Source organism: Protopterus annectens, chromosome 7.part0 (genome assembly GCF_019279795.1).
Source record: "Protopterus annectens isolate FY-2018-M chromosome 7.part0, PAN1.0, whole genome shotgun sequence".
NCBI classification, from domain to species: Eukaryota; Metazoa; Chordata; order Ceratodontiformes; family Protopteridae; genus Protopterus; species Protopterus annectens.
The window spans coordinates 625119573-625134225 of NC_056739.1; the positions used below are offsets into that span (position 1 = coordinate 625119573).

Below are 14653 nucleotides of genomic sequence, written 5' to 3' on the forward strand. Positions count from 1 at the left end.
TCAGAAGGCCTAAAAAGGAAAGGCCATAGCCAAAATAGAAATACCCAACAACCAACCTAGATAACATAATAATTCCCCCAACAGAAACACAGCAACCCCAAACTATAGAGGGGAAGGAGGGAGGAAAAATTGGACTGCAGCAATGTGGATCCTCGAACATCTACATTTATGGTAGGTACAAAACTGTACTATGTTCTTCGTCTCACATTGCTGCAGTCATAACCTGTGGGTAGAATCCCAAAGCAAAGGTAAAGGGAGGCTGGCAAACTAAAAAGCATTAGGAGCTGCCAACATGCCCTGTAAAACTGCAGTAGCAAACCCAGCCCTAGACTTAGAATAAAGAGGGAGATGGTAATGTTTAGTAAAAGTGTGTACTGAACTCCAAGTAGCTGCCTCCAAAATATCCTTAGTAGCTACCCCCCTTAAAAAGGCAGTAGATGTGGCGGTAGCCCTAGTGGAATGAGGTCTGATCCCAGCAGGAACATCCTTTCCATGATGAGAGTAACAAAAAGCAATACAATGGCCAATCCACTTAGAAATAGTTTGCTTAGAAACAGCCTTCCCCTGTGAACCCAAAGCAAAAGAAATAAATAACTGTTGAGTCTGCCTGAATTCTTTAGTTCTGCTCAAATAATAGCGTAACTGCCTGTGAATATCCAAAGAATGCAAGACTTTTTCCCCTTTATTTTGGGGATCAGCATAAAAAGTAGGCAAATGAATAAACTGGTTTAAGGCCACATGAGAAATAACTTTAGGCATAAAAGAAGGGTTAGTACGCAAGGACACCCTATCCTTATGAAATATCAGGAAGGGTTCAACTGCCATGAGAGCCTGTAATTCAGATACCCTCCTAGCAGATGTAATGGCCAACAAAAAAGCAGTCTTCCAGGACAAAAACTTCAACTCAGACGTAGCTGCTGGTTCAAAATGAGGTAAAGTAAGCTTTTCCAACACAAAATTGAGATCCCAGGAAGGAGTAGGAGCTCTACGTGGGGGTCTTATGTTTTTTGCCCCTCTAAGAAATTGTTTAAACAAAGGGTGAGAAAATAAAGGAGGGTCACAATCATAGTGAGCAGAAATGGCTGCAGCATGAACTTTCACGGAGGAGAAAGACAAATCCTTGTCTAATAATTCAGTAAGGTACTGCAGTGTAAAACTCAAATTAGGCACTGAAACATCAAAGCTCTTTGCTGTGCTCCAAAGAAAAAATCTCCTCCATTTATCAGCATAAACTTTTCTAGTACTAGGCCGTCTGGCTTCCAAAATGACATTCAAAACTTGTTGAGGAAGCTGAGACCCCCCAGGATCTAAAACAGAATACGCCAGGCTGTCAGATGCAGGGACTGTACCCTGACATTGAGAAAATGATTGCTTGCCTGGGACAACAGGTGTGGAATTGGTGGCAAAGGCCAAGGAGGCTCCTGTACTAAACTCCTCAGCAGAGGATACCAGTGCTGACGTGGCCAATCTGGTGCTATTAGAATCATGCAAGGCTTGTCCTGTCCGACTTTCAAGAGTACCTTGGAAAGGAGAGGCAGAGGAGGGAAAGCATAGACGTGAAGGTTGTTCCAACTGAAAGATAGAGCATCCACTTTCCAAGCTTTTGGGTGAAACATCTTTGTGCAAAATTTTGGCAGTTGGAAATTTAGTGGAGAAGCGAACAGATCTATGTCTGGAGTTCCCCAAGCCACTGTCAACTGTTGGAATACGTGAGGATCCGATTTCCACTTGTGGGGATCCACAATTTGTCTGCTCAATACATCTGCTAAGGAGTTCTGTGCTCCTGGCAGAAACCGTGCTTGAAGAGTGATGTGCAAACTCAGAGCAGTCTCCCACAAAATCATAGCTTGTCTGCAAAGAGGGTAGGAATGGGTTCCCCCCTGCTTGTTGATGTACCACATGACTGTTGTGTTGTCTGTTTGAATCAACACCTGTCCTGATTGAAGTAGATCCTTGAAGGCCATCAGGGCAAATTGGACTGCTAACATCTCCTTCATGTTGATATGCAAATGCTGTAGTCTGGGAGGCCACGTGTCTTGAATCCATTTCCCATTGAAGTGTGCTCCCCAAGCCAGGTCTGAGGCATCCGTCGTTAAGATCTGACTCGCCTCTGGTCGGGTCACAGAGTCCCTTGTTTAGGTGACATTCCTGAGCCCACCACAAAAATTCCTTCTGGATGCAAGGTATTATCTGAATGACAGTGTCCAAATCGTGGCAGTGTTGAGTCCATACACTTTTGAGATACCATTGTAGCTTCCTCATATGCAGTTTGGCATTGGGAAGTACCAGAATGCAAGATGCCATGAACCCCAAGGCTAGAAGGACTGTCCTTGCAGTCAGTCTGGACATTAGGGATAATTGCTGGAAGTATAGGTGAAGATTTCTTTGTTTGTCCGGGGTCAAAAAAGCCATCTGAGAGGCTGTATTCAGTCTCACACCCAGAAAGCACATGTCCTGAGAGGGTACTAGACTGGACTTTGTTTCGTTCACAGAATACCCTAGGCACCTTAAAACTGCCATTACATACTGTAGATGTTAAAGTAACTTGACTTTGTCTTGAGCAAGAATCAGACAATCGTCCAGATAAGGATAAACTTGTATTCCTCTCAGTCTTAAGAAGGCTATCACAGGAGCCAGGACCTTTGTGAACACCCTGGGCGCAGTAGATAAGCCAAAGGGCAATGCAGAGAACTGATAATGAAAAGTACCAGCCCGAAAACGCAGGAATCTCTTGCAGCTGGGCCCGATAGGAATGTGAAGATAAGCCTCTTTGAGATCCAGAGTTACCATCCAGTGATCTTTGCCTAGCAGAGGCAGAAGTTGCTGCAAAGTTAACATCTTGAACTTTGGAATGTCTAGGTATGTATTGAGAATGGACAAATCCAGAATTGGCCTCCAAGTGTTTCCTTTCTTTGGCACAAGGAATAGGCGAGAATAAAACCCTAGGCCTACTTCTGACGGAGGTACCACCTGGATTGCCCCCATTTGCAAAAGTAAAGAAATCTGTTTGTGAGCCTCCAGCCTTTGCTGAGGAGGTACATCTGGCATGCCTTTGAAAGGAGGAAAGGTGTGAAAATAAAACTTGTAGCCTTGATTTATAATGTCCAACACCCATTTGTCCTGGGTGACCAAAAGCCAATTTTGTTTGAAAAGCGCCAACTTTCCTCCTAAACATCTAAAACAGGGGGAATAGCCAAAGGTCTATGTTGTGGCAAAAACAAAAATTCCCTAAGCCTCTTACGAGAATCTGAAAAATCCTGACCTTCCCACTTGAAATGCTCCCTCATGGAGTGCAGGGTTTCAGAAAAGGAAAAATCCTCTGGAGAAGCAGAAGGACAGGAATCCTCTGCATCCGAATCAGAATAGGGAGGAAAATCCTGAATGTCCTCAGCTGAAGACTCAGAAATCTGAGGAATGCTCCAATCCCTCCACATCTGTCTCCACCCTAGGCCTCTTTTCTGGAGTGGGCATAGAACCCCTGATTAAAGTAATCAAATCCTCTGCCATTTTCAACATATGTTTTTTAGGAACAGAGCCCGAAGAACTAGGGCTGATGTCTGTACCAGAAAGACCAGGTCTAGCTTTAGCAGGGCCTTTAGTGACAGAAGTAGAAGGCCTAATAACCTTTTGTAAGGATGGAACTACAGAAACTTGAGAAGCCCCCTCGGCCTGACCTAACTCCTGAGAGGCCAATTCCTGTAAAATTAAAGGTTCCCCCCGTGATTCAGCCGAGACCTCGGCTGGATCCACAGATTCAACCGTAGTTTCCATAGAACCGGCGTCCGCAACGGACGACTCATCCTGTTTAGACTTTAACGATTTATCTTTTCGCTTTTTTGCGGTAGCGGGCGTCGGAGGATCCGACGGCATATTGTAGTTACACGCTTACGAAAACAAGCCTAGCACAGTCTAATCTGCATTTAATGGTGCGCTTATTAAATCTAGCGCAAAAGCGACACCCGACTACGTCGTGCTCAGGCCCCAAGCAAGGAATACAGAGAGAGTGATAGTCCCTATGAGGTATCTGTTTCCCACAAGAAATACAATTAACTTTTTCTGACATCCGGATTAACTGAGGCAAGAAAAGACAAAAATTTTCCCCAACGGGGTACTTAGCCCAACTTGGTCTTCGGTCTGAAACTCAAAAAACGAAAATTTCAGGACGCCGAACGGCACTTGCAAACGCTGCTTCTGCTTCGGAGCACGTGGCAAGAAAGACTGAGGATATGGCGTCGGTCATGCGCTTAAGTACTACTGCGTACTGACGTCAGCTCTGAGCACCCATGACCGACGCCAGCCTAACACTTTGGTATTCGGGCTGACCGAGTACAGCGGACTACCCACAGGTTATGACTGCAGCAATGTGAGACGAAGAACATCATGGATAACAAAGAGATCCTACCACACACACTCGCAGAGCTTTTGCATCAAAGATACCATTAAAAGAACAAAGATGTGTTCATGCAGAAGTCAGAAAAATACAAGTAAACACAGTACTGCCCCAGTCTTTTGTCTCAAACTGCATTTCACCCAAGCAAGAATGTTATTCCAGTTGCAGCATGACTTTTTTCTCCAAAGTTTTACAAGAAAAAAGTTACAGCATATGTATTTACTTACAAGCACACATGTATCTCTGTATATTAATTCTTAAATACTTACTGTACTGATGACCCTTGGGCTCATGAGTGCTTATGGCAATTTCTTGCTTCAACTTCAACTGCAAATTGAAAGAGTTTGAAATCAATACCTGTCAGCTACATAGAAAAGTAATCATTTATCAGACACAGCAGAACTGTTGTGTTTACATACCTTTGGTTTCTACCTATCCCAAAAAGAGCCACCCACCTACAAGTAAAAATCAGAATTTTGTCACTCCCTTACAGCTATATGGTAAATGGCTGAGCATCACATATGTTACTCAATACCTAAAAATGACATAACGTAAATGCCATAACCATATAAATTTAAATTCCAACACTTTTGATAAGGCAGTTAATGACTGACAGTCCTGAAGAAAACACAGTTGTGAACAGTTGTGCAAATGAACTTACCATAACAATAGATATTCAATTAATTCACTGCAGCAGGAGTCTTCGGTATATAGGTAGAAGATCAGAGATTAACCAGAGTGGGAATGGAACAATAAGGGTCCAGGAGCCCTTGGAGAATGGTCCTACAAAAGCATCTTCTAGAACTAGAAAAGGAATCTACTTTGTAGTGTTTCACAAAGGTATGTACTGAGGACCACGCAGCTGTCTTTAGAATGCTAGTAGAGTTTTCCCCCTTCTAAAAATTTACAGAAATACCCAAGGCCCTTTCCGAACGAGTCTTGGCTGTGCTTGGAAATGTCTTATTATGGTAAGAATTTATTATAGTAAGAAAAAAAAAAAATTCAAGGAACAACCATATGGAAACAGGCTACTTTGACATGTACTGCCCTTTTTTTCTTACCTTCACAGGAAATAAACAGCTGTTCAGTTTTCATGAAATGTTTAGTTCATTCAAGATAATACCTCTGCATGTCCAGAGTATAAATAATCTGTTTTTCCTGTTTTTTTTTTTTTTTTTTTTTTTTTTAGATTCTGGAAAGAAGAAAGGGAGATAGATGTTCTGGCTTAATGTAAACTCTAATACCACTCTAGGCATAAATGATGGGTTCATTTACAAAGAAACCTTGCCTTTATGGAATATCAAAGAGGACTGATACACTACAAAAACTTGCAGCAGTTAATTTTCTTGTAGAGGTCAGAGCAATCAGTAATACAAACCACAGAATCAGTCTGGTGAACTGGTTCAAAAGAAGCAAAAGACAACTTTTCCAAAACAAAAGACGGTGTTCCCAGGTAGGCGCAAACTGATTTCAAGGTGGGTACAAATGCAAAAACCCTTTCAAAAAATGGCTGACCAAAGAGACTAATGAAAGAGAAGGATCCTTGAGCATGTACGTTGAAATCGTCGACAGAAACCTTGATAATGGAATATGAAAGGCCAGAGAATAACTCTCACAAATATTGTAAAACCAGTGGTACAGCAACCTTGGGTGGGTCCTGGTTCTTAATGCACCAACTAGCACATCTTTTTCACTTACCAATGCAAGGTCCCCTAGTAGCAGGTGTCTGTTTACTTTAACATCTGCTGCAAATCCTCACAAAAAGGTGACAAAAGGGTATCAAAATCGAATCATCCCAGCAAGTTAGACGTAGTGGTTTGGGGTTGTGATTTATCAAGCACCCATTTGTCTTACCGGTACGCTCATTCTGACAGAAAACTTGTGAAAACTGCCCTTGGCCTATTCCATAAGAAGAGATAACCAATGGTACTTGGGCCAGAAGGGAATCACCATAATTATCTTGGGACAGTCCTGAATCTTCAAAAATTCCCTGGATATCTGTGAAAACGGTGAAATTGCATACAGGAACATTCCTGTCCAAGGTAATGAAACACCAGTTTTCCAGGCTTGGAATGCTGGGCCAGAGCAGAAGTTCCTCAGTTTGCTTTGAAAAAGGCAAACTAATTTGATGAGTTCCACAAAAATGGATCAATTTCTGGAAGACCCCCCCCCCCTTCAATTTCCATTTTGATGGTCTATCCTGGTTCTGCTCCCGTCAGCAAATACATTTTACTCTGACAGAATCTAAGAAGCTTGGTGGATTAAACTGTGCTGATTTGTTACCTCACAAGCTACAGGGGGCAAGAACCCCACCCCCCTCCCCATTTATGCACCACATCACTGTGCTATGTTGTCCATGATCACATGCAGTGGTCCTGGAGACAACAGATATCGAAAATTATCAGTGCGACTAACAGCTCACATCTCTGACAGGTATCCTTCTTGTGGACAAAGCTTGAACTCTCAAGTTTCGACTACTTGATCTTCAGCATGCTGATGATCAGAGTTCCTCCACAGGAAATCAGATTCGACAAGCTGTGCCAGAAGTTATTCCGTTTTTGTTCCTCATATGGTCAAAAGATGCAAACAGATGTGTGTATGCCTGATAATTTACAGTACTAAAGGCTACAATGGCAGAAGAATAAATCCCCTTTCCAAATCTCTCAACAGTTTCCACTTCAGAGGGAGAGGGGATTAGCATAGTAACTAACTTTTTTGGTTATGGCAGGATTTTTACTTATTTTCTTTACCTTTTTGTTAACTAGGTTAGTCACACTAGGCTAGTAGCCTCATTTCAAGGGAGACCCAAGATGGTATTTATACTATGGGAAATTTGCCCAGGGCAACAGGAAACTTCCTCTACTCATCAGAATGATTAGGTCTGGGTTTCATGCAGCGCTTCCTGTCTCTGGCCTGAGCTCATAGGCGGCTCAGAGAAGCAAGCACAATTAAATTGTCTTATAGTGGTACTGGGACTAGCACTAACATGTTGATGCATTTGAAGGTAGTCAAGCTTTCAAACAAGGAGAGTTACCTAGTCAATGATAGAAGGAAGGAAAGGTTAGAAGCAAAGGAAATCAATCTTTTACAAAAAAAGATATTCCGAGTGGTGTTATGTTGAAGGCAGTTGAGTTTTCAGTTTAGAAATACAACAATGTTAAAACTGGTGGTTAGGGGAGAGGAAGATGACAATAGGAGAGTTCAAACCCTCAAGATTCAGAGATGGAATTTCAACTAAACGTATTTGCTGTTGACTGACATTCTTATTACAGCCCTTCAAATCGGGAGGGTTGCAGGATATATTAGACATGGAAGAATACAGCAATCCGAGGCAGGAAAGGATTTGATGTGGTAAGAGATTATGGAGAAAATTCAGATGAAGTAAAGGATATAAAAAGACATTTGCAGAAGTGCTTTGAGATTGTAAGAAGAAAGGAGGAAGGGAGAAAGATGTCAGAAAAAGTTGTACAAATTCAAAAAGGATGAGATGGAAAGGTATGAAATCTGAGACACAGTTGCAGTGTCTTTAGGTAAAGGCATTTTTTGAAACTGTTTCAAGAGGGAATATGAAGAGAGAAAAAGACATTTACCCATGGAATAAATATGTTAAGACTGCTTCTCTTGAAACATAGAAAAAAGTACATATGCCATTCAGGACAGAAACAAAGACTCTGTAAAAGACTAATTACTGCAGAAGTTATGTAAAGTTAAAGATAAGTTCTTGACAATAGAGGATTATACACTCTGGGATGGGACTAATGTTATATTAAAATTGACAAATGATAAAGTTAGACACATTCCAAGTATGACAAATATTGGAGGTGACAGAGCTGTAGTAAACTTTTGGGAACAACTGATGTTTTTTTTTTATTTTAAAGAAGGACATTTAGAAATAATTGCGACAAGAAAACATGTTGCGTATGTGGAGAGTTTGGTCATAATGCAAAAAATGTAAATGTATGTAAATGGGAAATCTGTGGATGAATTGTTGAGAAAAATAAAGAGAGCGTACAACAGCTAGAGATATAGAGCAGAAAGTACAGTTTTGTACCTACCATAAATGTAGATGTTCGAAGATCCACATTGCTGCAGTCCTTACACTTGGGTAGTCCGCTGTCCTCGGTCGGCCCGAATATCAAAGTATAAGGCTGACGTCGGTCAAGGCGCATTTGACTGACATCAGGACGTCAGGGTACAAATGCGCATGACCGACGTCATATCCTCAGTCTTTTCTTGCCCCAGATGTCAGAAGACCCTAAAAATAAAGGTCAAAACCAAAAGACAGCAAACAAACAACCAACCATCCCAGCACTAAAAATATGTACAATATATACAATACACATCATATTGACAACCCAACCCACACAACCGCCTCTAACTACAGAGGGGAAGGAGGGAGGGTAAATTGGACTGCAGCAATGTGGATCTTCGAACATCTACATTTATGGTAGGTACAAAACTGTAATATGTTCTTCATCTCACATTGCTGCAGTCCTTACACTTGGGTAGAATCCCAAAGCAGAGGTAAGGGAGGATGGCCAAACTATAAGGAAGCAGGAGCTGCCAAAATGCCCTGCAAAACAGCAGTGGCAAAACCAGCCCTGGATTTAGAGTAAAGTGGTAGGTGATAATGCCTAGAGAAAGTATGCACTGAACTCCAAGTAGCTGCCTCCAAAATATCCTTAGTTGCCACCCCCTCAAAAAGCTGTCAAGTGGCAGTAGCCCTAGTGGAATGAGGCCTAATCCCAGCTGGAATCTCCTTGCCATGATGGGAATAACAGAAAGCAATGCAAAACCCAATCCACTTAGAAATAGTTTGTTTTGACACAGGCTTGCCCTGAGAACTCAAAGCAAAAGAAACAAACTGCTGAGACTGCCTGAACCCTTTAGTTCTGTCCAAATAATATCGCAACTGCCTGTGTACATCTAAAGTGTGCAAAATCTTTTCCCCTTTATTTTGGGGATTTGCATAAAAAGTAGGCAAATGAATAGTTTGGTTTAAAGCCACACTAGAAACCACTTTAGGCATAAAGGAAGGATTAGTACGTAAAGATACCCTATCCTTATGGAAAATTAAGAAAGGCTCAACCGCCATAAGGGCCTGCAACTCTGAAACCCTTCTTGCAGAGGTAATAGCCAACAAAAAAGCAGTCTTCCATGATAAAAACTTTAATTCAGTAGTAGCTGCAGGCTCAAAAGGTTGTAGAGTGAGTTTCTCCAACACAAAATTGAGATCCCAAGCAGGAGTAGGAGCTCTTCGTGGGGGTCTTATATTCTTTGCCCCTCTAAGAAATTGCTTGAATAAAGGATGAGAAAACAATGGTGGGTCACAATCATAGTGAGCGAAATTGCTGCAGCATGAACCTTAATAGAAGAGAAGGACAAACCTTTGTCCAGTAACTCAGTAAGATATTGAAGAGCCACACTTAAATTAGGCTCAGAAACATCAAAATCCTTTGCTGCACTCCAAATTAAAAATCTCTTCCATTTATCTGCGTACACTTTCCTTGTACTAGGCCTTCTAGCTTCCAAAATAACATTCAAAACTTGCTGTGGAAGTGGAGGCCCACTATGGTTCAAAACAGAATATGCCAGGCTGTTAGGTGCAGAGAGTGAAGCTTGACATTGAGCAAATGACTGTCCTCCTGAGACAACAGGTGTGGAATCGAAGGCAAAGGCCATGGAGGCTTCCGTACCAGGCTTCTCAGTAATGGGTACCAATGCTGTCGAGGCCAATCTGGAGCTATCAAAATCATCCTTGGCTTGTCTTGTCTGGCCTTTAGTAGTACCTTTGGGAGGAGAGGCAGAGGCGGAAAGGCATACACATGAAGATTGCTCCAATTGAAAGAAAGAGCATCCACTTTCCAAGCTGTGGGATGAAACCTTTTTGTGCAAAACTTTGGCAGCTGGTGGTTTAGTGGAGAAGCGAACAGATCTATGTCTGGAGTTCCCCATGACACTGTCAATTTCTGAAATACATGAGGATCCAATTTCCACTCGTGGGGATCCATAATTTGTCTGCTCAACACATCTGCTAAGGAGTTCTGTGCTCGGCAGAAACCTTGCCTGAAGATTTAGCTGTAAACTGAGAGCAGTCTCCCACAAAATCATTGCTTGCCTGCATAGAGGATAAGAATGTGTTCCGCCTTGCTTGTTGATGTACCACATGACAGTTGTGTTGTCTGTTAGAATCAACACCTGCCCTGGAAGAAGTAAATCCTTGAAAGCTATTAATGCAAACTGGACTGCTAACATCTCTTTCAAGTTGATATGTAGATGTTGTAGTCTGGCAGGCCACTTGTCTTGTATCCACTTTCCATTCAGATGAGCTCCCCAAGCTTTGTCTGAGGCATCTGTCGTTAGAATCTGACTCGCCTCTGGCGGGTCACAGAGAGTCCCTTGTTTAGGTGACATTCCTGAGCCCACCACAACAATTCCTTTTGAATGCAAGGTATTATTTGAATGACAGTGTCCAAATCCTGGCAGTGCTGTGTCCATACATTTTGAGATACCATTGTAGCTTCCTCATATGCAGTTTGGCATTGGGAAGCACCAGAATACAAGATGCCATGAACCCCAAGGCTTGAAGGACTGTCCTTGCAGTCAGCCTGGACTGATGAGACAACTGATGAAAGTAAAGGGAAAGATTCTTTTGTTTGTCCGGGGTCAAAAAGGCCATCTGGGATGCTGTATTCAGTCTCACACCCAGAAAGCACATGTCCTGAGAGGGTACTAGACTGGACTTTATTTCGTTCACAGAATACCCCAGGCATCTTAGCACTGCTATCACATAATCCAAATGATGAAGAAGCTCGTCCCTTCCTTGAGCCAGAATCAGGCAATCGTCCAAATAAGGATAGATCTGTATTCCTTTTAACCTGAGGAAAGCTATCACTGGAGCCAGAACTTTCGTGAACACTCTGGGCGCAGTAGATAAGCCAAAGGGCAATGCAGAGAACTGATGAGAATTCCCAGATCGAAAACGCAGATACTTCCTGCAACTTAGTCTGATAGGAACATGAAGATAAGCCTCCTTGAGATCCAAAGTTACCATCCAATGATCTTTGCCCAGCAGAGGTAAAAGCTGCTGTAACGTCAACATTTTGAACTTGGGAATGTCCAGATAAGTGTTGAGGATAGATAAGTCCAAAATTGGTCTCCACGTGCTCCCTTTCTTTGGTACTAGGAACAGGCGAGAATAAAATCCTAGGCCCACTTCTGGCATAGGGACCGGCTGTATGGCCCCTATTTGGAGTAACAGAGAAATTTGCTTGTGAGCCTCTATTCTTTGTTGAGGAGGAACGTCTGGCATGCCTTTGAAAGGAGGCAAGGTATGGAAATAAAACCTGTAACCGTGGTGTATGATATCCAATACCCATCTGTCTTGGGTAATTAAACTCCAATTTTCTTTGAAAAGTGCCAACCTTCCTCCCAAAGGTGCTGCCAGACGAGAAGGCTCTGGCAGCTGAAAAGGTAGGTCATTGGGCCTGTTTACGAAAGGACTGACCCCTGCCCTCACCCGAAGACTGTGCAGGAGAACTCCCTGTTCTAGGCCTGAAAGAGCCCTGAGCTCTGCCCCTACCACGTCTAGAGCGACCCCTAGACTGGGAATCATAAGGAGGATACGTCCATCCCTTAGTAGGCCAATTTCTACTAAACTTTGGAGGCTGAACCTGCAAAAAATCTTTAACAGTCTGCATAGACTTAGCCTTGTCTTCCATTTTCTTTAAAACTGCCTCAACAGGAGAACCAAACAACACATCAGATTGTAAAGGAGCATCTAAAATCCTTGTTTTAACATGGTCAGATAAATTCTGATCCCTCAGCCAGGCGTGCCTGCGAAGAACTGACCCAGTGGCAGCCACCCTAGACGAGGCCTGTACAGCATCAAAACCACATTGCAAAGAATGCTTACCCACCTGTTCAGAAACATGTACTAAATCTTGTAACTCTTTACAATCAATACCTTCTGCCAGAGCATCAACCTTAGACTTCAATTGTGAAAGGAGATAGTTTTGGTATTTCAACATGTGAAACTGACAATTCAAAGCCCTCATAGCTAGAGTGGAAGAAGTATAAACTTTCTTTCCCCATCTATCCAAGGCCCTGGCCTCTATCTGTAGGAACCGGATTCTTGACAACAGAAGCCTTAACACCTTTAGGCCCCTGACTAACAGTTTCTGGGTCTGCCCTAGGACTCTTAAAAAGATATTTATGAGCTTCAGGCACCCTGTAATACCTATCCGGTTTAACAGGAGCAGGAGGCAAAGAATCAGGATTAAGAGAAGCCTCTGTAAAACATCTTCCACCACATCCAAAACAGGAGGTATAGCCAAAGGCCTATGCTGGGGTAAAACAAAATTCCCTAAGCCTTTTCCTGGAATCAGAGAAGTCCTGACCTTCCCACTTAAAATGCTCCCTCATGGAATGAAGAGTTTCTGAAAAGAAAAATCCTCAGGAGGAGAAGCAGAAGGAGTAGAATCATCCACATCAGAATCAGAATAAGGGGAATACTCCTGCAAGTCTTCAGCCGAAGACTCTGAAACATCCGAAGCCTGCTCAAAACTCCCTAGCTCAGGCTCCACCCTAGGTCTCTTATCAGGAGGGGGCAAAGAACCCTAATCAAAGTAATCAAATCTTCTGCCATTTTAAGCATATGCTTCTTGGGCACAGTTCCTGAAGAACTAGGGGTGACACCAACTGAAGCTAAACCTGGCCTGCCTCTGGGAGAAGCCTTGGAAACAGAAGGAGAGGGCCTAACCACCCTAGGAAGGGAGGGGAGTATAGTAACCTGAGAAGCCCCATCAGCCTGACCTGCCTCCTGAGAGGCCACATCCTGCAATAACAAAGTCTCTCCCTGGGATCCCAAAGAAACCTCCGGTGGAACCACCGGCTCCACCGACACCTCTAAAGAACCGGCGTCCGTGCAGGCGGTTCTTCTAACCTAGGCTTAACTGCTTTGTCCTTGCGCTTCTTGAAGAAGCGGGCGTCGGAGCATCCGACGGCATTTTATAATTGCACCGCTTCCCGAAGACCAACCTGGCACAATCCAACCTTCTCTTTATAGAGCGCTTATTGAATCTAGCACAAGAGCGACACCTAACAACGTCGTGCTCAGGCCCTAAACAAGGAATACACAAAGCATGATAGTCTCTATGCGGTATCTGTTTCCCACAAGAAATACAATTATTCACTTTTTCTGACATCCGGTAAACCACTGAGGCAAGAAAAAACTAAAATATTCCCCAACGGGGTACTTAGCCAACTTTGACTCGGTCTGAAACTCCGAAATCGAAAAATTTCAGAACGCCAACCGGCACTTGCAATGCTGCTTCTGCATCGGACCATGCGGCAAAAAAGACTGGGGATATGACGTCGGTCATGCGCATTTGTACCCTGACGTCCTGATGTCAGTCAAATGCGCCTTGACCGACGTCAGCCTTATACTTTGATATTCGGGCCGACCGAGGACAGCGGACTACCCAAGTGTAAGGACTGCAGCAATGTGAGATGAAGAACATCAGGCAGGGGGGGACAAACTGCAAATTATATATTGAATATATACAAAGAACAATTAAATCATAAGGAAAAAAGATATTGACTGAAATTAGTGAAGATATAAGAATGGAAAGTAGTAAAAATGAAAATTCTATTGGAACAAAGAAAAGTTAGCAATTTAAAATAAGGTAAAGGATATCTATAAATTATTTCATTATGGAGAGGAGAGTCAAATAAATCAGACTTTTTGAGGTCAAATTTAGTGGCTTAAAGAGTTTAGTAAGAACAATTGGAATAAATGAATGGTGTAATACATGTGAAATAGATGTTATAATATTAGAGGATGTGAGATGTTTGACTAAGCATGAGAACAGACAAACTTTACAGAAAGGAAATACAGCATGGAATTTAGGAGAAGAAACTTGTTTGGATTTAACAATCTTGTGCACCAGGATAGTAACACTGAGTTACTGTTTAGTCAAATTAGGTAGAGTAATGGTAGTAGATTTTGGGTGCAATCAGACTTTACACACTTCTGGCACTTTATGCTCCTGTTTTATATAAAGAAAGCATTTCAAGAAATTATGTAATACTGAATATGGATATATCAACAGGTGAATTTAATTGTGAATTGGTTAGTAAAAGAAAATGCAAAAGGATGTACATGCAAAGAATTATGGCATTACATATTCTATGTCATATATTATGGATAAGAATAGTAAGATGATGAAACAGGTTATACTATATGTAAACTCTAGGTTGAGT

At 42.4% G+C, this 14653-nt stretch overlaps 1 protein-coding gene across 1 annotated transcript in view; it reads right to left on the reverse strand.

The window, feature by feature from the left end:
* Positions 1 to 14653, reverse strand: part of VPS13C (vacuolar protein sorting 13 homolog C) — a 6956796-nt gene that overhangs the window by 5845652 nt on the left and 1096491 nt on the right. The window contains exon 11 of the mRNA XM_044076309.1: positions 4660 to 4717. Coding sequence (XP_043932244.1) covers positions 4660 to 4717 — 58 coding nt within the window. The remainder of the gene's footprint in view (positions 1 to 4659; positions 4718 to 14653) is intronic.